The 27,934-nt window shown below is 39.2% G+C and overlaps 1 protein-coding gene across 1 annotated transcript; it reads left to right on the top strand.

Moving 5' to 3' along the window:
- Positions 1-378: 378 nt before the first annotated feature.
- Positions 379-26,968, top strand: ACSM3 (acyl-CoA synthetase medium chain family member 3). Its single transcript, XM_019808303.2, has 14 exons — positions 379-475; positions 6,036-6,305; positions 6,844-7,054; positions 11,672-11,879; positions 13,881-14,024; positions 14,140-14,296; positions 14,572-14,651; positions 16,172-16,295; positions 17,241-17,321; positions 21,841-21,942; positions 23,544-23,671; positions 23,776-23,875; positions 26,375-26,494; positions 26,882-26,968. The coding sequence occupies exons 2-14, from the start codon at positions 6,087-6,089 to the stop codon at positions 26,966-26,968; spliced, it is 1,761 nt and encodes a 586-aa protein (XP_019663862.1). The 5' UTR covers positions 379-475; positions 6,036-6,086.
- The last annotated feature ends 966 nt before the right edge of the window (positions 26,969-27,934 follow it).

Below are 27,934 nucleotides of genomic sequence, written 5' to 3'. Positions count from 1 at the left end.
CAAACCTACCACTTAACTTCTTTCTTTTCCATTTCAAAACCCTTCTATGTTCTCTTCCATCCTTTTTTCTTTCTTCCTCTATCCCTTCACAGGACCAAACCCTCCCGCAACTCCATGGGCACTTTCCTACTTTCCTTCCTGTGAATAAATTACTTTCCCAGCAACCGCCCCCCCCACCCCAGCAAAAGGTTGCAATGTATTTAAATCATTAACTATGAATTGGAGGGTAGCAGGAGATTGTGTAAACTTTCAGCGTAAACTCCGCCCAGCACTCCTGCTCCTCCCTCAGAACGTCTCCACCAATCCAGGAAAGGCCCTCTGGGTATGTCTTGCTTCTTGCAATTGTCAGACTACTACTTCTCCCTCTTCTGGCTACTACCAGGACTAAGCAGAAGTGAGAGTTCAAGTTTCAGGGCTGCTCTTCTAGGACACGGGTCTACCATCACCTCCAGCTGTGTCGGAATCTGTCACTTCAGTGAGTACTACCTTATCTGTCTTCTCTGAGAGGTTTGCTGGCTTGGCACGCAGGCTTTTGAGCAAAGATAACAAACGAGCAACCAAAACCAACAGATCAAAAATGCTCCCGTGGAAGTTTTAGGCAGCCCAAGTGTTTCTATCAGAATTTCTCAGCTGTTGCGTAATTCTATCTAGTTGGGGGCCAGGAGTATGTACACACAAAAAGCTACAAACATAGTAGCTAATTTTTTCATTTTAAGTCTTTTGGTACCATGTAATTTTTTTTAAAACTATGTGCATGTGGTAACTTGGTAAAATGTCTTGGGAAAAAATTGAATTGGGTCCAAGGAGCAGCTGAGTTTTGCACTGTATTGTCTACTTCGCTCTCCACCCTGCTCAGTGGCAGATTGAAATCCATCTTCTGCATCATCTGGGAAGTATGCATATATGTCTAGGGAAATTTTGGGGAAATATATACAGGAAAATCCAAGGAAATAATCCTGGGGTCGTCCCTCTCTCCATTAAATGGTCAAGAGAAGCTCCAAAAATCGTGTATAGAAGTTTAGGGTAGGATCTTGTTAGGGCTGGGGGGAATATGAGGGGCTTCACCTTGCTTTGAGGCTATGTATACCGAAACAATGTTATTACTTGGATTATTTGGTGGAAGAGATATTTATGGAGATGTAAGGAGGCTAAAACCTCCTGTGCACTGCTGTTTATATGCGTGTAGAGCTTGCATTTCAGATGAGACCTTAAATACTTTCAAGCCCCACTGACCAGCAGTGGTACTTTCTTTCTTAGAAGAGTTTTCTGTGGCTCGGTACAAACATCTGGACTCATATCTCAGCTCTTTCACCTACAAAGAATATTGGAAACCTGGGAAATAGATGTTGTGAAGTCCTAAGATTACTGAAAAAAAAAGTTTTGTTGAGGAGAAGGCAATCTTATTTTCTCTAATCAGGAGGATGCTGATATCTTCTTTTCGGTAGAACAGAATGGTTAGGCTCATTTTAAGCTCCAACTGACTGGTCAATTTTCTTTTCAAAGTATATTTTTGAAGGATTCTAAATGTGGTAAAGGAAATAGTTTCAAAATTTCATCTTAACTGCACAATAATGGAAACAATTCAAATAACATCAACAGGGGACTGGCTTAAGAAATTATGGTGTAGTTGTTCTTTGGAATGCTGTGCAGCTCTTTAAAAAAAACCATAAAATAAAAACAAAATCAAAACAAAATGATAAAGATCCTCATGTACTGACATGGAAGGACCTTCAAAAATATGTTGTAAAAAATTTTTTTAATGGGAAGAATAGTGTGTATTCTAGGCTACCTGTGGCGTCAAAGTGGTGGAGAAATAAGAATTTATAGTCATTGGCTTAAATACATGGAAAGAAATCCTGAAAAGATCCTTAGAAGTAATCATAGTTCGTGGAGGGAGTAGGTTGGGATAAAACTGGGCTGCTGTGAGATGGGGGTGGGAGGGGGCAGATTTTTTTTAGAGAGGGTGGAGGGGCAGACAGAGAGGGAGAGAGAGAACCTTAAGCAGGCTCCATGCCCAGTGTGGAGCCCGATGTGGGGCTGGACCTCACAACCCTGAGATCATGACTTGAGCCAAAATCAAGAGTCAGGTGCTTAACAGACTGAGCCACCCAGGCAGGGGGCAATTTTTCACTGTAATTTTTATGGTTTTGGAACCATTTGAAGACACTCTAAAGAATTAAAAAGAAAGAGAAAAGTTACAACACTAAAAACATGTTTTAAGTACTACTTAACTTCTTCCTTCAGTTGAAGGAAACCTGATGCTAATTCCATAATAAGGGAGATAACTGCCAAATGGGTGGGCTATAACTTGTTGGCAAACAGCAGAGAAGGGTGGTTCCCTCTCTACTAAACCCCACTGCCAAACAAGACAACAGTAAAGGCAGTGCTTTAGTAATCTTGAACCCTTAAAAAAATCTTATCTGGGAAACCCTTCAGCTCAATTTTCCTGTATTTTAATGTTTCATATCATCCAGTTCTGAGCTGTTATCAGTATAGATCAACACTGTCCACAAGAATGTTTTGCAATGATAGAAATGTTTTGTGTCTGCAGTTACCTATATGCAGTAGCTACTAGTCACGCATGGCTGTTGAGCACCTGAAATGCAGCTAGTGTGACTAAGAACTTACTTTTAAATAGTATTTAAATTAATTTAAATTTAAACAGCCATTTAGGAATAGTGCAGGTAGTCATATAAATCTGGTTAAGCAACAGAGGCACTTCTCAGGTCTACTATAACCCTGAGCTGTTGAAATAAACCATATACAAAGTTTTCCCTTCTGAAAACATCATTTATTCATTCAACAAATAAGCACATACTGTGGGCCAAACGCTATGTTATTTCCCAGGGATAGTACCATGACCATAACAGACAAAACGCCCACCCAAGTAAAACCTACACTCTAGCACCAAAGATCAGCAAAGTATAGCCCCTGAGTTAAATCCAGCCCTCTGTTTTTATACAGGCTGCAAACCAAGAATGGTTTTTATTTTAAATTTTCAAATATTTCAAAAAGCCAAAAGAGGAATACTAATTCATGACATATGAAAATTACACACGGGGCACCTGGGTGGCACAGTCAGTTGAACGTCCAACTCTTGGTTTCTGCTCAGGTCATGATCTCAGGGTCAAGAGATAGAGCGTGTGTCAGGCTCCACCTGCAGTGGGGAGTATGCTTGAGATTCTTCCTCTCCCTCTCCTTTTGGCCCTCCCCCTGTGCGCTCTCTCTCTCTCTCAAATAAATAAATCTTAAAAAAAAAATTACATGAAGTTCAAGTTTCAGTATCCATAAATAGGTTTTTTTTTTTTTTAAAGATTTTATTTATTTATTCGACAGAGATAGAGACAGCCAGCAAGAGAGGGAACACAAGCAGGGAGTGGGAGAGGAAGAAGCAGGCTCATAGCAGAGGAGCCTGATGTGGGGCTCGGTCCCATAACGCTGGGATCATGCCCTGAGCTGAAGGCAGATGCTTAACCGCTGTGCCACCCAGGCGCCCCCATAAATAGGTTTTGTTTGGAACACAGCCATGCCCATTTATTCATGTATTATCTGTCAATGGCTGCTCTCTCAACCAGAGTTGAGGTAAGCAGTTGCCACAGAGACTATATAGCCCACAAAGCCATATTTACTATCTGGACCTTTACAGAAAAAATTTGCCAATGACACCATCATAAGCACTTTGCATGCATTATGTCATTTAATCTTCAGTTCTCTGATAGAGGTTTTATTAGTCACTACATTGGTAAAATGGGAAACAAGGGTCTGAGAATATGCATTTCTTTTTTTTTTTTTAAAGATTTTTTTAATTTATTTGACAGAGATAGAGACAGCCAGCAAGAGAGGGAACACAAGCAGGGGGAGTGGGAGAGGAAGAAGCAGGCTCACAGTGGAGGAGCCTGATGTGGGGCTCGATCCCACAACGCTGGGATCATGCCCTGAGCCGAAGGCAGACGCTTAACCGCTGTGCCACCCAGGCGCCCCGAGAATATGCATTTCTAACCAGCTTCCAGGTGATGGTGATCTGCGGGCTCACAGATCCCCATCTCTGGATCAGTGATTCTCAACCTTCATTGACATTAGCATCCTCTGAGGAAATTTTAAAAAATATGATGCCCTGGCCTCCCAGCCCCAGAGATTCTGATTTAATCGGTCTAAGCCCCGGGCACTGGTTAAAAAAAAAAAAAAAAAAAAAAAAAAAAAAAAAAAAAGCTTTCCTGGTAATTCAAAGATACAGCCAGGGTTAAGAATCACTGCTCTACTGAATCGAGAACATTGAAATGGGAATCCAAAGATATGAGTTCTAGTTCTAACTCTGACATGACCTATTGAAGCAAGCTGCTTCCCTCTCTGGGGCCCTATTTTCTTTGCAGGTGAAAAATAAGGAGCTCAAACCAGATGATCTCAGAGGGCTCATGCTCAGTGACTTGTCAGGTCCTCACATAAAGAGGTGGGCAGGTCAGAAGAAGTACCCAGGTCTCCCAGTGCATTGGGTGCAGCAACACGATGCCCAAACACCAGGCCCATTTAGGATAAAACTCATGGGTGACATCCATTATTTGGCAACGCATCAATATCAATATAGAAACTCTTCCACACAGCCATGCTGCCTTACATACTACACAGTTAGAGTTGCGGTTAAAAATGATTTAATGATAGGGTGACTGGGTGGCTCAGTCAGTTAAGTGTCCCACTCTTGATTTCGACTTAGGTCATGATCTCAGGGTTGTGAGATCCAGCCCCACATTAGGCTCCATGTGTGGAGCCTGCTTAAGATTCTCTCTCTCCCTTTCCCTCTGCCCCTCCCCCCTCCCTCTATAAAAAAATGATTTAATGATTGTGAGAGTAGTATTTCATTGTAGGAAATTTGGAAAATTACAGAAAGTATGAAGAAGAGAACTCTATAATCTTTAGAACCATGTTTTAACAACCTTGTTTATGAGACCTCAGCCAAGTAAATGACATCATGATCAAATGATTTCCCACAGAAGCAGGGAGGGCTATGTGGCCTGGAGGATCCTCCCCCACAAAAGTCCCAAAGGTTAAAGCCCTATTATGACAACTTTGGTAAATGCAGCTCCAAGTCTGGACTCGAAGGTTGTGTGGGCTCCTGTTGGGAGCATGGGAACTACAGCCTATAAACTAAATGATTTTTGACAGTTCTTTCATGCCTAATTGGTACTCAGTTACTCTATTAATTCATGGTGGATTACCCACTGTGGAAATTTCTCCTTAACATGTCTGTATGACTTTTGAAATGCAGGTGAAAGAGATTAGATATCTTTGCTTTCACTGAGAGTAACTGGGTGACCCAGATCTTTACTTCTTTAGAAATGCATATGGGAAACAACAGCATGTAGTACATAGTCAAGAAAATGGGCTGGGACTGGACAGTTCTAGGTTCAAATACAACCAATGCCTTTGTTGTGGACTGAATGTTTGTGTCTCCCTCCAAATTTATATGTTGAAACCCTAATCCCCAAAATGTCATGGTATTCGGAGGTGGGGTCTTTGGGAGGTAATTAGGTTTAAATGAGGTCATAAGGGTGAGGCCCCAATGATAAGATTCGTATTCTAATAGAAGAGGAAGAGAAATCAGGGCTCCCACATGAGGACATAGAGTAGTCATCTGCAAGTCAGGAACAGAACCCATATCGGGGAACTGAATTGGCTAGCACTTGATCTTGGACTTCCCAGCCTCCGGAACCGTGAGAAATAATTGTCTGTTGTTGAAGCCATCCTGTCTATGGTATTTTGTTATGGTGGCTGGAGTTCACTAACACAGTCTCTTATTAGTCATTTTCTCTCTCTGTAAACAGAGATGATAATATCCACTTCACAGAGTTACTCTGAAGATTTAGTGATAATTTGTATGTAAGTAAAGTGCTGAGCACAGTGTTCAAAACATATTGAATGCTCAGAGAATGGCACTTGTATGATGATTATAAAGAATAATAATAATAATAAAACTTAGCTACTTTGGGGTCGGGCTACCTTTAGGACAGAGACAAATGTATGTCCTTTTGTTTGTCTTTTAGATGGATTGGTTTCTGTGGAAATCCTGAGTACTAACACATCCAGCAAGACTGATGCTAGCTCTTGTCACCATGGAGACATTACTTCGTGCCAGGTGTTTTTGGCGCCTAGCAAGCCCTGGTTCTGTGACAGTACTACATAAAGATTATAGAACAGTGCCCCCTCAGAACTTTTCCAACTATGAATCCATGAAACAGGAATTCAAACTGGAGATTCCAGAGTATTTCAACTTTGCTAAAGATGTCCTGGACCAATGGACCAATATGGAAAAGGTATGGAGCAAGGGCCAGTCCAACTGCAGTTTCTCAGATGGAAGTGATTTTTGCCCCCAGGGCAAATGTCTGCAAACAATTTTAGCCAGGGATGCTGCTATGTATCCTCTAATACACAGGACAGTCCCCCATAGCAAAGAATTATCTGGCTCAACATGTTAATGGTTCCATAGTTGAGAAAGCCTGGGTTATAAAAATGTATGATTATAGGTTAACTTCTTTAAAAACCCAAAAAGTAGTAGTATGAAAGTCAGAAATGATCAAAAATGGTAGGGAATGAGGCATAGACATAGCATTGAGAGAATATAAATGGATGCAAGAATTCTAACTCTTTGGAAAAACAATGAGGCTAAATGAGAAATGACATGGCTCCCAACAGCTAAAAAATAAAGACCCCGGAGTTATTTTCAAATATCCCATGTGTGTCCTAACTAATGACCTGTGAATTTTCTTCTGAAAAAATATTCCACTGAATTCCAATTAAAATAGAATTAAGCTGCGTAATGACCTTTAAATCATCTGGTCTGTCTTTCCTCAGGCTGGAAAGAGACCTTCCAATCCAGCCTTCTGGTGGATAAATGGAAATGGAGAAGAAGTGAGATGGAGTTTTGAGGAACTGGGATCTTTGTCTAGGAAATTTGCCAATATACTTACAGAAGCCTGTTCCCTGCAAAGAGGAGATCGAGTAATTGTGATTCTGCCCAAGATCCCAGAGTGGTGGCTTGCAAATGTAGCCTGTCTGAGAACAGGTTAGTAGTATTTGCAATCTGATTACATTTAAAGTAGGCTGGATGGGAGATCTTCCAAAACATCTAAGTAATCATGAGACATTTATTTGCGTAAATTATTTGAGGAACTGCACACAATATAATATTATTCTCAGGAACCTTAGAAATGTGCTGGAAGCATACCATATCTTTTGACCTAAACTATGAGTTGGGTTTTTCATAATGAAATAGGTTTATTAACCAAATGACAATCAACAATTGAATACCCTCATACCTACCACTTTTCTCTTCCTATAGACCCATGGTCATCTGAAACTCAGTGCAGCCACACCTCAAAGTTCTTATTTCATGCCTTTATTTCTCTCATGGTTAATTGCCATTCATCTGATGCCCAAAGCAAGCAGCTGCTACTCCTCCTTCCAAATCAGTTCCTCCATCCTGTAAATTTGACTTCTACATGTCCCCAGAGTCCCTCTTCTCCAATCCCATTGCCATTGCCTTACTTCACGTTTACCATCTCCTGAATGGATTTGCCCAAAAGTCTCCCTAATTCTTATATTGTGTGGGCCCACAACTTATTCCAATCCAATTCATCCTCAATGTCTAGTTTTATTTCTAGAATGCACATTTTATCCTGTCAATATGCTGCTTGACATTATTTAATAACTCTCCATTGCCCACCAGGTAAAATCTGAGCTTCTTTAAGTGTGTCATGGAAGGTCTGAGCTATCCTCCCTTCATTGTTTTCATACTCTCTGCTCCAGCTATATCAAATGGTTTCCTATAAGGTTCACGATATTTCTCATTTCCTGGATTTTGTGCACACTGTTTCCTGTGCTTGGAAAGCATTTCCCTCACACGTAACCACTTGGACAACCTCTATTAGATTTTCAGATCTCAACTCTAATGTCACTTCTCAGGCAACCCCACCCTGACATCCCAATTCAGGTGCTTTCTTTTTTGACCTCCCCTAGAAAACATGTATGTATTTCTATGTTAACCTGTACTATACTATCTGAGTATACTATTTTTTTAAATTTGTCATTCCCCTAGGACTTTGTATGTTTCTAAAAGCCAATGACTATGAGACAGCCATGTCTGTACCTCCAATTATTGGCATATCGTAAATGCTCAGTAAAATATTTGTTGAATTAATTAATATCCCTACTGTTATAATCAATCATTATGTTGAATAAACATTCTTAATTCATCATAATTACTTGCATTTGAGAGTTACATGTTCTCATATCATATGTACCTATAAATTGAATACTGGAGTAGCAGAGCCCACTTTTAGAATTTTATTTTAACAAAACGATAGCTTTCATGAATGCTGCTTAAGCTCACTTTCTTAGTAAAGGGGCAACATGTTGGACTGCCAGGACCAGAAATCCATTCATATTAGTTCAATAAGGAAGGAGAATTATTGAACGTCTACTGAAGAATCTACAGGGGAAGAAAAGTGCAGACAGAGCAACTGGCTTCCTTCTCTATTTCTTTTGCTCTGAAGCCATAGGGCCTCTTGTCTCTGTCTCTCTTAAGCATCTGTTCCTTTGACTTCTTTCTGCTGACACATGATTTCTTTGCTCCCCTTCATTTTGGCTGACACATGGCTTGGTTTGTTACACAGATAACCTTGGGCCCTAATTTTGTATGTCCCAATCCACTGATTCTCTTAAATTAAATACTTGAGGCAGAATCTGACTGGCACGGTTTGGGTGAGGCTAGTCAGAAGTGGTCAGAGGCAGGTTCATTTGACTGAAAACATGGTTATTGGGGCTGCAGAAAGGAAGGCAGATTCTCTTAGATGGGAGAAAGAAAGGGAGATAGTAAATGGCAAATCTAATATACTAACAATGCTGAAAATAAGCATTATCTACCACCTAGAGGGATGGGTGGATGGGCTAGGCTTTCAAATCCTGTTGCCAAATTGAATTATGAAAGTTACTTCTTTTGTCCGCCAAACAAACTCCTGGAAAATCTTTGTCTTTTCATGTAGATCTGTTAACAGGGAGAGAAGGGGCTACTGGTGCCAGTCTTTTGACCCTTCATACAAATGTATATGTTGGTAATATCATTTTGTACACCCTGTATTATCAACATGGTAATGAGAGGCCTCCCCCAAGATTTCAAGTAACATTTTAGAATGGAAAAAATTGACAAGGCAAGAAACAACAAATGTTGGAGAGGATGTGGAGAAAGGGGATCCCTCTTACACTGTTGGTTGGGAATGCAAGTTGGTACAGCCACTTTGGAAAACAGTGTGGAGGTATCTCAAAAAGTTAAAAATAGAGCTACCCTATGACCCAGTAATTGCACTACTGGGTATTTACCCTAAAGATACAGATGTAATGAAAAGAAAGGCCATATGCACCCCAATGTTCATAGCAGCAATGTCCACAATAGCCGAACTGTGGAAGGAGCCAAGATGCCCTTCAACAGACGAATGGATAAAGAAGATGTGGTCCATATATACAATGGAATATTACTCAGCCATCAGAAAGAATGATTACCCAACATTTGCATCAACATAGATGGAACTAGAGGAGATAATGCTAAGTGAAATAAGTCAAGCAGAGAAAGACAATTATCATATGGTTTCACTCATTTGTGGAACACAAGGAATAGCAGTGAGATCGTTAGGGGAAGGAAAGGAAAAAGGAAGGGGGGGAAAACAGAGGGGGAGGTGAACCATGAGAGACTCTGGGAAACAAACTTAGGGTTTTAGAGGGGAGGGGGTTGGGGGATGGGCTAGCCTGGTGAAGAGTATTAAGGAGGGCACGTATTGCATGGAGCACTGGGTGTTATACGCAAACAATGAATCATGGAACACTACATCAAAAGCTAATGATGTACTGTATGGTGACTAACATATCATAATAATAAAAAAAAGTAACATTTTGCTACTTGGCAAGAAACTACGTAATGCTTCCCTAAATGATTAATTTGGACGGGAAGTAATTTTAATAGGTAAGACTTATCACTCTAAATAGGTTCTTTTATTTTTTTATTTTTATATATTTTTTAAAGATTTTATTTATTTATTACAGAGAGAGAGACAGCCAGTGAGAGAGGGAACACAGGCAGGGGGAGTGGGAGAGGAAAAAGCAGGCTCCCAGCGGAGAAGCCTGATGTGGGGCTCGATCCCAGGACTCTGGGATCACGCCCTGAGCTGAAGGCAGACGGTTAATGACTGAGCCACCCAGGTGCCCCTATTAATAGGTTCTTTTAAAGATAGGGTATGAATAATATATTAGCAGAAATTAATTATCTAAGGGTGATGTGTTTAAATAAAGTGCTTCTACTAGGCATGAAATGCTGGCAGTGGGCTTATTCTTAGAGAGTGCCTCTAAATTATAGAAAACTGTTAGGCCATGGTAGGCTAATTACTTATTCCCAGATGGAACATCTCTAAGGAATAACCATTGGAATTAAGGACTATAAACATTGCTTCATTGCCTGATTAGAAAAGAAAGATATTCTGAAAACTTTGTGTTTTGGTCCTGGTTGTCTGTTTCTTGAAGAACTCCACTGGAGGGGGTTATCCTTCCCCAGATGGAAAGACAAGCCAGTGTCCAGGAATGACCAGGTATGTGTTCTTCAATCTTCTTTTCCTGAATTGTGAAGTGCATACCTTCCACCCTCTCTTTAGGGTCTGGACTTAACAATGGTAGAGCCCTAATGATGTACTGTATGGTGACTAATGTAACATTAAAAAAAAAAAAAAGAGTGGTAGAGCCCGAGATATAGATATGGACACATATTACTATAGACAGAGATACATATTCTTGAAAGTCCATTAATCCTTTGAGAAAATAATAGCTAAAATTTATTCAGCCTCTTTACACATTTTAACTCATTTACTCCTCATTAATCTTATAGAATCCCCAATATACAGATGCAGAACCTGAGATTTCATGGAGATAAAGTGGCTTGTCCAAGGCCAACCTATAAGACTTTTTGGCTCCAGGACAGACTCTTAACCATTATACTACACTTACAGTGCAATTTATAGCAGGGAGAGTAGAAGCACAGAAAAGATGCATGACTCAATCGTTCCCTTTGGAAAGAAATCATACAACATTTATGTATGTTTTAAAAGGTGCTGGACTGAAGTAGTTAAGCGTAGCCTGCTCTGGGGTCAGGCTACAGGGTTCAATCACTGGACTGCCACTTTCCACTCCAGTGATCTTTGGCAAATTATTCATAGATTTTATGGGTTTTTTTTTTTTTTTGGTAGAGATTAAATAAGTTAAAACTTGCAAAACACTTAAAATAGCATCTAGCATTTAGCCAATAAGTATTGGCTAATATTACTCTTCAATTAAAACTCTCTTCCAAAGAAATGAAAGGGAAAAAAAAAAACAACCTGTCTTCAAGCTGAATGTTATGAATGGTCTCCAGATAGAAGAAAATTATCCAGCATTTAACATGCTTTCATATTTGGTCAAAAGGGCCACAGATATTGAGATGCCTTGAAAGGCAAAAGCAGAATAATGAAAGGAAGACAAATAGACAACTAGAATGGTAAACTGATTCTGGGACATTGAGAGTACACCTGAGCTCTCTGTTCTACTGTAACTAATATGATAAAGAAAATCCTTCCTTCTATACATCGTTTCTTTTCTGCTCCTTTAGGGACAGTTTTAATTCCAGGAACCACTCAGCTGACCCAGAAAGACATTCTCTACAGACTACAATCTTCGAAAGCAAAGTGCATTATCACCAACGAAGTTTTAGCCCCAGCAGTAGATGCTGTTGCGTCTAAATGTGACAATCTGCGCTCCAAGCTAATTGTGTCTCAGAACCCCAAAGACGGGTGGGGGAACCTCAAGGAGATGATGAAGTGAGTAGTCATAACTGTTGTAAACAGCTTCCCCAAAAGAAAGGCAACATTGAAAAGATATTAAACCCAGAAGTGATCTGAAAAATGAAAATTAAAACAAGGCAAAGGGAACAACTGGTGATTATTACTGCACTAATCACCTGCAAAGCTCTGAGGCAGGAAGGAGTTTGGAGTGGTTTTTGTATGTTAGGATCTTGAAGGAAGTAGGCCCTGAGATAGAGATTAGTTGTGTAAGAAGTTTATTAAGGATTTGTCCTGGGGTCAACACCTGTGAAAGAAGGGGAAGGATGTGGCATTGGGCAAAAGAAGAAATTCATCTGCCATGCACTCCCAGAAAAACCTTCAGCTAATCCACTAGGACCCCTGGGGCTTGGATAGTCTTTCAAAGCTGTTCTCAGATAAAGCAAAATGTCCTGGCCTTTATATACCCTTACTGATCCATAATTGAGTATGGGCTTTCCCTAGAAGGAGGGGTGACCTTGAGCGAGGCAGCTTTCTTCAGCCAAAGCAATCTCCAAATAGGACTCCTAGCACCTGTGGGGAGTAAGCCCTTTGTTCCGGCAGCAGGATCTAGGAGGTGCATTCACAGCACCAACCACAGAACTGTTATCATCTCCCAGAGAAACTGATCGTAATCAATTCTTATGTGTAGGCTACATCATTTCCTTGCAGATAGCAACACTTCAGGTTATAAATAAGAAGAATACTTAATGGATGCAATTATAAAACTAAGTTACACTGATGTTCAGCCCCTGCCATGGAATGCTTCCAGCAGTCCCTTAGCACTCTTGCCAGGTATTGGTTCTACCTTAGCTTTAGATTGGCAGCCACTTTCCTCTCTAGAATGAGCTTCCCACCTTTACTCAAGGATTTGGGAGCATATCTGCAACTACAGACTTATTCCTACCTCCTCTTAAAGAGCTGACATTTATTGAGCTCTTACGAAAGCCAAGTACGTTCTAATTAAAAATGTTATAATTGCAACTTGGGTAACATTTATATGGCATTGGTTATGTGCCAAAAACTGTCCCAAGCATTTCACACATATTAACTCATTTCCATGTCACAATAACCTAAGAAGCGGGTACTATAGTAATACAGATGAATAAGGTCAAATGCTAGGATCTGGCAGAGCTGGGTTTCAAACCCAGGGAGTCTGGCACCTGAGCTCACACTCCTAACTGCTATGTTTACTGCCTCTGATGGTGAGAGGTTGGTATGATAAGCCCGCCTTAGGCTTCTGTCTACAATAGAAGTGATAGGTACCCAGCTATAGGTACTATTTTTAAGGAAGAAAATTATGGAATCATACACTAAACACTTAGCCTAGCTTTATTAGACTTTTAAAACAGCTTTTCTATAATTCTTGTGGCCTGGATGTTTTGAATTCTAATGTTTCATTCTCAGCCCAATACTCCCAGATAAAATCTCTATGCTTCTTAGGCACTGTGTGTGCGGAATTCACTGCCTCTCAGGTGCCCTAATGTATGGCCTATTAGCAGCCCAGTTATCCTTTGGAACTACAGCTGATTCTTGAACAATGTGGGAATTACCAACGTGCCTTAAACCATTATCCATGACTTCCATTCACATATTTACTCTCTTAAAAAAAAAAAATCACTTGAAAACATCCACAGTGACAGGGAAGGAGCAGTTCTCACATAGCCTTGATTCTAAGATCACAGACTCCTCATTCTGCTGACGGAATGATAAACCGCTGGAGTTTTTAAAAATGCTTCAGCTCTTCTTCATCGTACAGTAAAAAGCTATGAAACCAACTATTATAAATGGGCTTTGATGATAAAATTTAGTGTAATTCCGGAAAGCACCTAAGAAGATGGAGAAAGAGATGACTTTTACCTTGGAATTCAACCCAAGTCCCTGGGGCCTGAGCCATGAGGTGAAGATGTCCGAGTGGATGGTTTCTTGAATTCTCTTCTGGGGTAACAGTTTATGATGCCACATGCAATGGGCAGAATCATTGTAGTTCTTCCTTTGTAGACACGCCAGTGACAACCACACCTGTGTGAAGACAAAACATGATGAGATGATGGCCATTTACTTTACCAGTGGAACAAGCGGATCTCCTAAAATGACGGGACACACGCATAGCAGTTTTGGTTTAGGATTATCTGTAAATGGAAGGTAACTTCGCAGAACTCCAGCTTGACATGTTAAAACTACAAAGGGGATGATTCGTTTATTGGTCTTTTATATGTGTCTTCCTTGTACATATCATGACTATTCTTTGTTTTCCAAGGTTCTGGCTGGATTTGACTCCTTCAGATGTGATGTGGAATACCTCAGACACAGGCTGGGCGAAGTCTGCGTGGAGTAGCGTCTTTTCTCCATGGATCCAGGGAGCATGTGTATTTGCACATTACTTGCCACGTTTTGAGCCAACTTCCATCCTGCAAGTAAGGCAGAGCCCAAGAGGTCACAATTTAGGAATGCTTTAGCAGCATCCCTGATAGGACTGATGAATAAAGTAACTTGCAGAAATCAGAGTAGCCAAAGTGATTTAAGATATTTCACATCTGGAAAGTCAATTATCCTGAAAAGACATACAGAAGAAAGGTGTGAATGCATTTATGTTAGAATAAACAACGTTTAAGTTGTGCTGTGCCTACCATAAGCATTTAGGGACTTATTAAAGTTGTAGGAAGACTAAGAGTTTACTTCTAAATTGCAGACCCTTTCCAAGTTTCCCATCACAGTCTTCTGTTCAGCACCAACTGCATACCGAATGCTTATACAGAATGATATGACCAGGTAAGAAAGGTTGGTAAAGAGGCACTTAGTGGGGGTAGGGGAAAGGAAGGGGAAGCCATAAAATAAAGGATCTTTCTGCCTAAAAACATAGTTCCACATTAGTAGGTATGGAATTTAACAATCTCTTGTCCCCCTTCTCCTTCTTGCTTTCATTCTTTAAGTCATAATTGTTATGTCCAGGGCAGGCTTCCCCAAGCAAGGAGAGGAAAGAGAAGGTTCAGCCATGGGTATACCCCTGAGCCCAGTGGTTATGGATAAAAAGGTGTTTAATCTTTTGGATGATGAATGTTACCTGAACTGAGGAACTACAGAAATGACCCCCTATTTGGAACCCTATCCCAGCAAATAGGAAAAAGGATATATGTCTTTTGCTCTATTACTGATTCCATTTGAAAGAGTGCATTGGTAAATATTTTTAAATTGCTAAAACTGTGAAAATTTTTTGAATAGGAAATACTTCATATGACATAAAATTCAATAGGTATATAAGAATATAGAGTGAAAGGTCTTCCTCTAAGCCTTATCCTCAGTCTCTGTTCTCCTTCTCCATGAAATCTGTGCAAACACAAGCCAATATGCCAGTGTTCTCACCCTTTTAAAAACATTAATGGAAACATAACATGTTCACGGTTCTGCACCTTCCTTTTTTTGCCTAACAATACATCCTGGAACTGTGTGCTATCCAATTCTATCCAATAGGGTAACCACTTGCCACATGTAATTACTTAAATTTAATTTTAATTAATTAAAAATTCAGTTCCAAAGTTGCACTAGCCATGTCAAGCACTCAATAGCCACACAGGGCTAGAAGATACTGCAGTGGATAGTGCAGATAATAGAACACTTTGATTGTGGCAAAAATTTCTATTGGACAGCACTGTCTAGGAGCTCCCTTATTCTTTTTTTTTTTTTTTTTTACCGCTCTATAGTATACCACTGCATAAAATTCCACAGTCAGTTTAACCATATAATTGATAAATTTTTAATCACTGATTTAAAATGTTATCATGCAGCACCTTCCCTCAGGATGACATGGGTTTTTTTTTTTTTTGGTTTTTTTGTTTTGTTTTGCTTTGTTTTGTTTTTTTGCAACAGATCACACACTCCCAAAAAATAAAAGTGGAAAAAAATGGATGTCTTGGGGGTCATTTTATGATGTTAGAATTGTTTGTTGATTTTGTATTGGAGAGAGGAGAAAGGAGGGAACTAAAACACACTCTATGTTGAATTTCATTAGAAATAACTCTGGGGGCGCCTGGGTGGCACAGCGGTTAAGCGTCTGCCTTCGGCTCAGGGTGTGATCCCGGCATTGTGGGATACAGCCCCACATCAGGCTCTTCTGCTATGAGCCTGCTTCTTCCTCTCCCACTCCCCCTGCTTGTGTTCCCTCTCTCGCTGGCTGTCTCTGTCAAATAAATAAATAAAATCTCAAAAAAAAAAAAAAAAAAGAAAGAAATAACTCTGATTTTCATTTCTCCCCATTTTTTCTCCTAAATTTAACTTATCTGCTTTCTGAGAAGCTATAAGTTCAAAAGCTTAAAGCACTGTGTGAGTGCTGGCGAACCAATCAATCCTGAAGTGACTGAACAATGGAGAAAAAGGACGGGTCTGGATATCTACGAAGGATATGGACAGACTGAAACGGTATAGGACCTCATTGAAAAGACAGGGCTGGACTTGACTTAGCTGGATAAATAAAAACTGAAAAATAAATATAAATAACTGATAAATAAATTTTAAAATAAGTATTTATTATATCCTTATGATTATGTGAGGGATAGGGAAGTAGATGAGTGGTTAGAAGAACAGTCAGGAAAAAAAAAAGTTGGGAGAGAAGCTAGTTGCAAAAAAGCTCTGTAACAGACAGTTATTTAGCCATTCATTGAGAAAAGCCACTATAGAGCTAATCAGAGTGAGAGCATTAGAATATATTTTAAGTGAAAGAATGCTAGATCTATAGTGAAAGATTTCCCTTTACGTAAGAGGGAACTGTCTTAGGGCTGCCTCAAAAATGGAAAATGCTGAGTTCCTTGTTACTTGAAATATTATAAGTTCACTAGATAACTCCTTGGCAAGTATACTCTAAAAAGGGTTATTTAAAGAGCTTGTAGAAATAAGAATAAGAAGAAATTCTAGAGGAAATGAATAAACTACTAACAAAACTGGTTATTATGTAAGGAAAAAGAGGCATACAATAAAGCAGATAAGGGAAAGGCTGAAAGAAATTTTTCATAGTTTGTCTTTTTATAGTGCTTCTATTTATAAACCACGAGAATGTAGTACCTGGTTAAAATTAAAATTGACAGATGCATTAAATAGGAACAGCATAACAAGTATCATGCTAATATGGGTACAAATGTTTTCATAAATATGGATATTTTAGTAATTATCAATTTATTAAGTGTTATCACTTTACTATATGTATTTATTTAGTGTTTATCTCTACATTTCACGAGAGCAGAAAATTTGTTTTATTTTGAGCCTCAGTCATCATAATGATGATCATCAATAAATATTTGTTTAATGAATGCATGGTAGATGAACAGAATTTTAAGCTCCCTGTAACGTTACTTTCTCCTTCTGAACTAGGTGCTAATCTGTGGAAATTTTAAGGGAATGAAAATTAAGCCTGGCTCAATGGGAAAGCCATCTCCTGCTTTTGATGTTAAGGTTTGCACATCCCCTTCTAGGAGAATATTTAACAAACCAATCTGTTTACCACTTACCCCACTGTGCCCTCCCCTACACTCCTAGTTTTGGTGATGACTTCATGCTACTTCTATGATATTTTAATTTCCATGTAATGGAAATGGATTAGGGACATTACTTTAATGGTCTCCCCTTTTTTTTTTTTTTTTTTTTTTGCAAAGTAGTTTCTTGTGCAAGCAGTTCTAGGCATTTTATAAATATTAATCTATTTGATTCCCAGAAAGAACCTGTGAGAGACATACCAATATAAGAACCATTTTACAATGGCTGAAGGGAAGTAGGAGACACAGGCTTCCAGTTATAGAATGAGTAAGTTGCAAAGATAAAGATACAGCATAGGGGATATAGTCAGTGGTACTGTAATAGTATTGTATGGTGACAGAGGGTAGCTACACTTGGGGTGAGCATAGCATAATATATAAACTTGTTGAATCACTATGTCGTACACCTGAAACTAATATAACATTGTATGTCAACTGTACTTCGATAAAAAATTAAATAAAGAACCATTTTATAGATGAGGCACAGAGAGGGAAAGAATTCACCAGAGGTCACGCAGCTAGGAGCTACTAGTGCTGGGATTCAATCCCAAGCAATCTGGTTCCAATATCTGTACTCTTAACCACAACACCACATTGCCCTCTCTGATAAGGGAGGTCAAGACCTTCTAAGGGGTTCAAGTAGGCCAAAGGAAGCTACAGTTTACAGTAGCTGAAGTATTTTTTTCCTTCCCCAGCCCTTCCTGGCCATTTCCTGGCTCTCAGTAACCATGGCTGTTAGTACCACCTGATCCCTAGGGAGCATCCTATTATCCCATCTGCACACTTAGTACAGGGTTAGAATTGTTCTCAGATCAGCAGACTGAAAGCTAGGTATAGCCAAAGGAACTTACACTAATACATAAGAGAAAACCACAGCATAGCAACAAAAACACAAAATGGATGAATTTACAGAATGGAGCACTCAAAATCAAACCTAAATGAAGGGTAATTATAGATGAAATCAATGTTCCCAAGGTTTTCTGATCATAAGGATTACATGGACACTTGTTAAAAAATACTAATTTTCAGGCCCCTTCTAGGAGGGACCCTGAAATCTGTGTTTTAAACAAGCATCCCAGTTCTTATGATCAGGTAAGTTTGAGAAAGTTTGAGTAAGTTTGAAATGGATTGCTGATGTCAGTGTATAGAATAAGCCAGATCTGAGTTCTTTCCCTCACTTTAACTTTGCTGAGAACCTTGTCTAAGGATAGGCTGGCCTGGTAGTTCAGGTCTGGCTCTGAGCTTCATGAGCTGAGTGTCTTTGGCTGAGTGTCTCTGGGGAAGTTATTAAAGTCTCAATTTCCTGATTTGTAAAATAGGATATAGGGTGACCAACTTGTCCCAGTTTGCCAGGGACTTACTTGGTTTTAGCATGGAAAGTCATACATCCCAGGGACACTCTCCTGCCTCAGTCCTGGGCAAACTGATGGTTGGTTGCCCTAATAATAATGGAACTGATATCATAGGTTTCTTGTGAGGATTAAATAAGATAATATCTCTAAAGAGCATAACAAAGTGCTCGGCACATAATAAAGGTTTAAAAGACAGGTGTCATTATTATCATTCATTTCTCCCTTGCATTCCCTTCCTTTGAAAAGCTTTTCTAAGAAGAGATGGTAGGGGAGCCCTGGTTACATTCTGTAAAGAGGCTTAACAATAGTTCATTGGTTTATAGGCTGCCTTAGGTTGGAGAAAGAAAAATTGGTAATTAAGCATTATCATGTCTGCATTATAAGTAATCAAGCTGGCATTTCACAAAGCTGTGTTCCTTTCTTCCCTCTTAATGACAATTCCCAAAATGCATTGCTGTGAAGGTCTCACAGGTGCAGCTGTACTCAGAGCGATCCAACAGCAGAATCTCACCACCACCCCACTAATTCAAGCCCAGTGGTTTTCTGGAGCGATTATATTTGAATGCAGAAAGGGTGTGGCCAAGAGGAGAACTGCTCTGTCATGCATTTCCAGTTAGCATTACTACCTTCATTTTTCCCCAATCTTAAATTATAATAAAATACACATAAAATGTACCATCCTGACCATGTTTAAGTGCATAGTTCGGTGGTATTAAATACATTCATAATATTGTGCAACTATTACCATGATTTATCTTCATAACTCTTTTCATCTTATAAAACTGAGACTCTGTATTTATTAAATAATAACTTCCCATTCCCCAGTGCCCCTAACCCTGGCAACCACCATTCTACTTTCTACCTCTGCAACTACTATTTATAAGTACCTCATATTAAGTGGAATCAGTGTGTGTTTGTCTTTTTGTGACTGGCTAATCACACCTTAGCATAACGTCCTCAAGTTTCATCCATGCAGCATGTGTCAGAATTTCCTTTCTTTTTTAAGGCCGAATAATATCCCATTGTAAGGATATAACAAATTTTGCTTTTCCATTCATTTGTCGATGGGTGCTTGGGTTCTTTCCACATTTTAGCTATTGTGAATAGTGCTGTGATCAACATGGGTACACAAAGACCATGCTTTTAATTCTTTTGGGTATATGCTCAGAAGTAGAAATGCTGGCTCATATGGTAATACTATTTTAAATTTTTTGAGGAATTGCCATACTGTTTTCCACAAAGTGGCTGTACCATTTTACATCCCACAACAGTGCACAGTGCCCAATTTCTCCACATCCTCACCAACACTTATTTTCTGTGTTTCTGATAGCAGCTATCCTAATGGGTGTGAAGTGGTATCTCCTTTTGGTTTTGATGTGCATCTCCCTAAGGCAGCTACTTTCATTTTTAACTTTTCCCCCAAGGGCTCTTATTACTGCTCTTGTTTATGTAGCTAAGAGCATCTGCAATGACAGCATGGCATCTGGGGATGTGCTCCAACCAGCTGGATATCAGATTCTTGCAACTTCAAAGCCCAAAGCCCATAATTTTCATGTTTAAAGATTTTTAAGGCCACTTAAACAATAAAGAATGAGAATCTCTCCAGAAATATAACATTTTGCCTCTTCCCATCTATTAAAGAGTAGTCTATTATAAGTATCTGGAACTCTGAAAACATCTCCTTTCCATCACTAATTCCTTGATTTGGGAGCCAAATGTTCTTTAGATGACTGGGCGGGAATTTATATTTTTTTATTTACAAGAACTTTAAAGTAAGATTTTGCATTTAGAATTCCTCAGCCTTTCAAGTTTCCCTTTGGAGACACAGCCCATTTCCATTTGGAAAGTGCCAAATAAGTATTACAGCCTTATTTTCCACACAAGCCACATCTCAGGTTTGAAGGCTCTTGGTGGATGTATATAAAGGCAAAGTAGAGAGTTCATATGTAAAGATAGCTAAAAGTTATTTAAGGCAAAATCTGGTACATGAGTTAAGTAACCAATCTGAAAAATGTTAATCTGGGTTTTTAAAAATTGGATTGAACTCCCTGGAAAGATTCTATAGAGAAGTGTAGTGATAAAAAGGGCAGGATCTGGGGGCGCCTGGGTGGCACAGCGGTTAAGCGTCTGCCTTCGGCTCAGGGCGTGATCTCGGCGTTGTGGGATCGAGCCCCACATCAGGCTCTTCGGCTGTGAGCCTGCTTCTTCCTCTCCCACTCCCCCTGCTTGTGTTCCCTCTCTCGCTGGCTGTCTCTATCTCTGTCGAATAAATAAATAAAATCTTTAAAAAAAAAAAAAAAAGGGCAGGATCTGGAGTGTGATTGCTGAGATTTGAATTCCAGCTCAGTCATATACTGTGTTACTTAAATTCTGCACCTCGGTTTCCTCATATGTAAAATGAGTGTAGTAATAGTGCTAACCAGATAGGAGGACTGTTGTAAGGACTAAAGAAAACAATACATGTGAAGTACTTAGAGCTGTAGCATTTATTACTTGGAATGCAGTCAGGGCCTATGAAATGCTAGCTACTGGAAGGTACTTCACTGTTAGGTACTTTGGGGAACCAGGAAGACTGGGGAAAAGGTAAGAAAGCAAGGCTTCTGGCACACTCACCAGTGTCTCAACATTCCCCTTTCTCTGCTTACTTATATTGGGCTCCTGAAGTAAGGTTTTATTTGTTCCACAGTTAAACAAAGTTTGAAAACCACTAATGAAATATTTACTTGAGAGTAAAAGATAACCAAGACATATTGCAAATGGTAAAAGAAGGTTGTAAAAGTATATTATAAAGTGATCCTATTTTTTCCTATGTCTATATTGTCTCAAAAGATATCACCAAAAATGCAATTATTGCTAGATAGACTTAAAGACAATTTTTATTCTCCACATTTTGCTAACTTGCATTTTATAATATATTTTACACTAAGAATTTAAATAAACACATTTTCTTGGGAATTTAAAGTATACTTAATTTTTTTTGAAGTCTGCATTCTTAAATGGCAAAATTCAAAACAAAACAAGTAAAATTTTAACATGTACCTTTACATAAAAATTTCCTTAAAAATAAATTGTTCTATTTTATCCTAGATTTTAGATGTAAATGGCAATGTTCTACCTCCTGGACAAGAAGGAGATATTGGCATTCAAGTTCTACCTAACCGACCATTTGGCCTTTTTGCTCATTATATAGTAAGAGACTTATTAAATAACCTCTTATTTCCTATTTATTTCTCAAAAGTGCTTGGTAACTATCCCTATTTGCCACAAAACACACCTAGGATAGGTGCTTGGACTTTTCTTGAGAGATTCATTGTCCTGAATAGTAATGCCTCAGAGAGGAAACTGAAGAAACACCCAAATGCTTATTCTCCCGGGGCTAGATCATTGCTCCAGGCTCATAAAGGTAAGAGAAGTGAGCCCTAGAAAGACAGCCCTTTTTGTATACACTGATCCTCTACACGATAAAACAGCACCTAATCATTTTCCTGAAATCTGATTAGCGGTCTCCCTTCTTGAGTGAAAGGGATAGAAAATGTGCAGTGAGATTAAGAAATGTTTTTCACTAGAGGCCTTCCAAATTCCCTACTGTTTGCAAACCTATTTTCATCTCTAATAGAAGTATACAAATTATAACAAAGTTTACATTGATATAATCAAAGGTCCAGGTTATACTCGTCAGTGAATTTTTAAAATTTTTATTTTATTTTTTTTAAGATTTTATTTATTTGGCAGAGATAGAAAGAGCACAAGCAGGGGGAGTGGCAGGCAGAGGCAGAGGGAGAAACATGCTCCCTCCTGAGCAAGGCACCCCATGCAGGACTCAATCCCAGGACCCTAGGATCAGGACCTAAGCCAAAGGCAGACACGTAACTGACTGAGCCACCCAGGTGTCCCAACTTGTCACTGAATTTTACATAATGTAACAATACTTCCTTTTTCCTCCTGCCAAAGTTACAGAACCAGTTCTCTGTTTTTGTGTAAAACAACAAAATACAAAAACAAAGTTTATTCTTTGGTTTATTAGGTGCTGGTGCTTTCATTTAACTCTTGAGTATTCACCTCTCTCTTTTCCTACCAGTATTAAACACCTAAAAGACTTAATTAGCCCACACCTTGGATCTCTGAACTCCTGCAGTGTTTAGTGATCCATGAAAGAAAATTCTCAGGGGGGTGCCTGGTGGCTTAGTTGGTTAAGCATCCAACTCTTGGTTTCCTCTTAAGTTGTGATCTCAGGATCCTGAGATTGAGCCCCGCATTGCACTCTGCACTCCACATGGGGTCTGCTTGAGATTCTTTCCCTCTCCCTCTGCCCCTTCCCCACTCCCATTCTCCCTCAAATAAATTTTAAACATCTTTAAAAAAGAAAAGAAGGGCACCTGGGTGGCTCAGTTGTTAAACATCTGCCTTCGGCTCAGCTCACGATCCCAGGGTCCTGGGATGGAGCCCCATGTCGGGCTCCCTGCTCAGTGGGGAGTCTCCTTCTCCCTCTCTCTCTGCCCCCCCCACCATTGTGTTCTCCCCCTTGCTCTCTCTCAAAATGAATACATAAAATCTTTAAAAAAGAAAATTCTCAGGATGGCAGCATGCCTAGTCTTTGTAACTGTAGTTTACCTTTCTTTGACTGGGCTAGCTCAATGCTGGAATTTCATCCTTATTTCATTTGCTGGCTCCTCTTCATTCCAAGGTTTCTCAAAAAAACCACTTTTTTTCCCCCTTGAACATCTAAAAATCCAACCGAACAGACGAATCACATTCACAGTAATACGAACAAAATGCTATTTGTTTCACAGGATAATCCTACAAAAACAGCTTCAACCCTACGAGGCAATTTCTACATCACTGGGGACAGGGGCTATATGGATGAAGATGGCTATTTCTGGTTTGTTGCAAGATCAGATGATATCATATTATCTTCTGGGTAATTTTTCATCTGCGTATATGTCTACATTAATTGATCGTCGTGTTCTGGAGTGGACCTGCTGCTCATCTTTATAAATTCCTGTCATATGTTTTATTTCCCAGTTACAGAATTGGACCATTTGAGGTAGAAAGTGCCCTGATCGAGCATCCTGCAGTTGTAGAGGCAGCAGTTGTCAGCAGCCCAGACCCCATCAGGGGAGAGGTAAAAAAGGAAAAAAAAAAAAAAAGATTCATTTCCATTTTATAATTTGTTGGCAGTCTAACGCTTTTCAACAATTCATTGAAACAGAATTACCCAAATGATTCACTCACTAACTGCAAGTCAGAGAGTCATTAGTAACTATGCTAGTCAGAAAGAACTGCTATGAATAAGACTGAAAATACGTATAAGGAATTTGAATCCTTCCCATAGAGGGATGGTGTGAATGCCAACAACCCAGGCTCACAAGGATAGGATGCCAGATGTGAGCTAGAGAGGATTAACTCGTTATTACCCAAGTCTGGAAACCAACACGGTCTCTAGTGTAGCTGAGGAGGATAGGCTGGCATCAGATATCAGGGGTGGAAGGAAGGTCAGAGATAGGAACTGAGGTGACCAGAAGTAAGCTGGGTACGTAGACAAGTGGAAGATTCAGGAAATAAGCTGTGAATAAGACAGTCCTTAAAAGCTCATTCCTTTTTTTTTTTTTTTTTAAAGTAAGCTCTATCTATGCCCAATGAGGGGCTTGAACTCATGACCCCGAGATCAAGAGTCACATGCACCCTTGAAAGTTCATTCTTATTGGGGCTGATCAGAGGGTAGTTTGAGTTTTAAGTTTCCATGCTATTCTTCAGGTCCCCTTTGCTAAGCAGGGCCTCCAATATTCCAGATAGATGAGAGAGAGAATTGATTCTGTGATTACTGAAGTTTATCCTTTCACTCTGAACTCCACCGGTAGTATCGCAATGTTCTTTGGAATTTGAAGACCATAGGTCACTATTGGACTTACGCAATGATGGAAATGTTCTATATCCACACCACTCAATACAATACACACGGCTATAAGGCACTTGAGATGTGGTTGGTGTGACAGAGAAAATGTTTATTTCATTTTAATTAAATTTAAATAGTTACATGTGGCTAGTGGCTACCATATTAAGTGGCACAACTGTAGACTTATAAAAATGCAGAGTTTTGCAGAGAATTTTACAGAAACTTTGAAGCCGATTTAAGGATTTTAGTTAAAAAAAAATCTTGTACTTCTAATACTGCTACTACTAATACATAATATTTCTGATGACTTACTCTGATGTTCAGGTATTATAAGCCCTACACAGGGCCTGAATAGGCCCTATTTAATCCTTACAACCTCTCTTTTTGGAGAAGGAAACAGGCACAGAGAGGTATCCTAACATTCCCAAGATTACACAATGAAGTGTGATGTGAACCCAGGCCGTCTGACTCTAGAGTTCATGCTCTTAATCATGTTAGCGTGCTCCATATTAATTTACGACCTTCTGTAATGGTTTATAAAGATTTTTATAGGGGCACCTGGGTGACTCAGACAGTTGAGCATCTAACTCTTGATTTCAGGTCAGGGTCACGAGATCAAGTTCTGAGTTGGGCTCTGCTTCAGATTCTCTCCCTCTGCCCTTCCCGACTCCTCTGCGCAAATGCACTTGCGGTCTCTCTCTCTCTAAAACAAATAAATAAATCTTAAAAAAAAACTTTTATAAAGATACAGTAGACCCTTATCCAAGGTGTAGAAGTCATCAATATGCAAACCAGTAAGTATAAACATTAGTTCTTAAAATAATCTGCCTCTGAATGATTCACTTATAGCAAGGTTACATTTTTTTAATTCATAAAAATGTTGATAAAGCAGAAAAGCCAGTATAAACACAAAAACATTTTATGAAATATCAAAAAATGGCTTTGATAAAATTATAAATAGATAGTCCAAAAACTTGGGCAGGGCAGGATTTTCCAAAACATTTCAAGGAATGAAAACAGGATTTGTGAGCATAAAGTAATGAAGTCCTCCCTGTCTTCTGCCAATTAGAGAGCAAGGACCACCACCATTTTCTACGCATGCTCCTCAGGGTCAGGTAAATTGGTCAGAATAATAGCAAAGGGGCTGTTGGAATCTTCACAGCCTTATATCAACATAAGTATCTCTGGAATGAGGAGTGCACAGCATCAATGAACTGTTCCTTTCAATAAGAATATAGCAAACTCGGTGTGAATACTCTTTATAAGGGCCACACTGACAGGTGGGGACCTAGAAACTAGGCTAGATCAGGCTAAGATGTTACCCAAGAGGCTGTGCTTAGTGCATTGCTGAATTTCTAAAAGGAATTTTTTTTTTCTAAAAGGAAATTTTCTTGAAGGAGATAAAAGATGAGGCAAGAAGTCAAGAGCAAAGACAGCTCAGAAACAGGAGGTCAGAAAGCAGAGTTCAAGATGTAGTTAGGTGAGAAAGTTCTAGTTCATTAAGATCATTAACAAAGCAGGGTTCCCAGAAACTCTCTTGCATTACAGAACAGGAGTTATGGGACTCAACTGGCTGACTTAAGAGCACAGAGCTGGGATCAAACCCTATGAAGCCTTCTGGCCCACCCCAGCAGGCACTTAGATTCCCAGTTAGAGAAAGTAAAGAAGACACACTAAAACATAAAAATATACTACTCATCTTCCTGGTGTTTCAAATATTTTTTTCAGGTGGTAAAGGCTTTTATTGTTCTGACCCCTGATTACAAGTCACATGATCAAGAACAACTAAAAAAGGAGATTCAAGAGCATGTAAAAAAAACTACAGCACCTTACAAATATCCCAGAAAGGTAGGTATTCTAATTATGATGACAATTTGCTTAGTGTTCTGACAAATTTCAGCTGTTTTTTTTTTAATTTTAATGAACACTCTCCTCAAACATGCTACACAAAATATTCCAAACTGAACTAATGACATGGATAAGAAGCAGAATCTTTGAGATTAAAATGGCACTCTTGACATAATTTGCTGGGTCATTTGGCTTACTGGACTTGCAGTAAATACTAAATATCAAGCACCATCTCCTCAACAATACCCCTCTCCCTTTTTGGTTGTTACCAAAACCCACCAGATGGCTGTCCTAATTCTTTCACCTAGAGATAATAAAACTGCTATATAACTGACTTTGTCTCAAGATGAAAACTTCTGGGCTAATTTTTTCCCTTGATACCAACAGGTGGAATTTGTTCAAGAGCTGCCAAAGACTACCAGTGGGAAGATAAAAAGAAATGAACTGAGGAAGAAAGAATGGGAAACAATTTAAATCCATTCTATTATTTATCACAGTATCTATAAAACAAAGACTCTGTCCCAACCACAAGAGTATAGGGAGGTGATTAACAATGTGATAATATACTTACAAATTGTTGATTTAAAATATCTTGTGGCTGGGGCACCTGGCTGGCTCAGTCAGTAGAAAATGCAACCCTTGATCTCAGGGTTCTAAGTTTGAGCCCCATGTTGGATGTAAAGATTACTTAAAAAAATAAAATCTTTTAAAAAAGTAAAATATCTCATGGTTATAACATCAGAGGCTGAATTCTGAAATAAAATATTTAGTAAGTTCCTCTGCATTAGTGTCAATATTCGTATGATTTTGGTAATATAAAAAGAATGCCATCAATTGCTGAGAAATTTTTAAACATAAAGTATCTGAACCAAATTTCTGACTTGTTGGTTTTCAAATTCTAGTTGAATAATTCTTCTGATATATTGATATACAAATTAGAACGAATCTTCAAGTTTTGAAATAAAACTAAACAACTTATTATTAAAGTTTTTAGAGGGGCGCCTGGGTGGCACAGCGGTTAAGCGTCTGCCTTCGGCTCAGGGCGTGATCCCGGCGTTATGGGTTCGAGCCCCCACATCAGGCTCCGCTGCTATGAGCCTGCTTCTTCCTCTCCCACTCCCCCTGCTTGTGTTCCCTCTCTCGCTGGCTGTCTCTATCTCTGTCAAATAAATAAATAAATAAATAAATAAATAAAATCTTTAAAAAAAAAAAAATTTAAAGTTTTTAGAAAAACAAAAATGACAGTTAGAAAATGATCATAATTCTCAAAGTTAAGTATCTACCTGAAAACAGGCTAGGGATTTTTATTAGTCACATTTTTTTTTTAAAGATTTTATTTATTTATTCGACAGAGATAGAGACAGCCAGCAAGAGAGGGAACACAAGCAGGGGGAGTGGGAGAGGAAGAAGCAGGCTCATAGCGGAGGAGCCTGACGTGGG

Source organism: Ailuropoda melanoleuca, chromosome 10, assembly GCF_002007445.2.
Source record: "Ailuropoda melanoleuca isolate Jingjing chromosome 10, ASM200744v2, whole genome shotgun sequence".
NCBI lineage: Eukaryota > Metazoa > Chordata > Mammalia > Carnivora > Ursidae > Ailuropoda > Ailuropoda melanoleuca.
Note: the sequence above shows the minus strand (reverse complement) of the source record. Positions and strands in the feature narration are given on the sequence as shown.

Bases quoted from the DNA above. Each gene is read 5' to 3' on its own strand.
- ACSM3 (XM_019808303.2), top strand. From the start codon at position 6,087: ATGCTAGCTCTTGTCACCATGGAGACATTACTTCGTGCCAGGTGTTTT. The intron at 6,306-6,843 runs GTATGGAGCAAG...GTCTTTCCTCAG, and splicing joins AATGGACCAATATGGAAAAG to GCTGGAAAGAGACCTTCCAA. The intron at 16,296-17,240 runs GTATAGGACCTC...CTTCTGAACTAG, and splicing joins GATATGGACAGACTGAAACG to GTGCTAATCTGTGGAAATTT.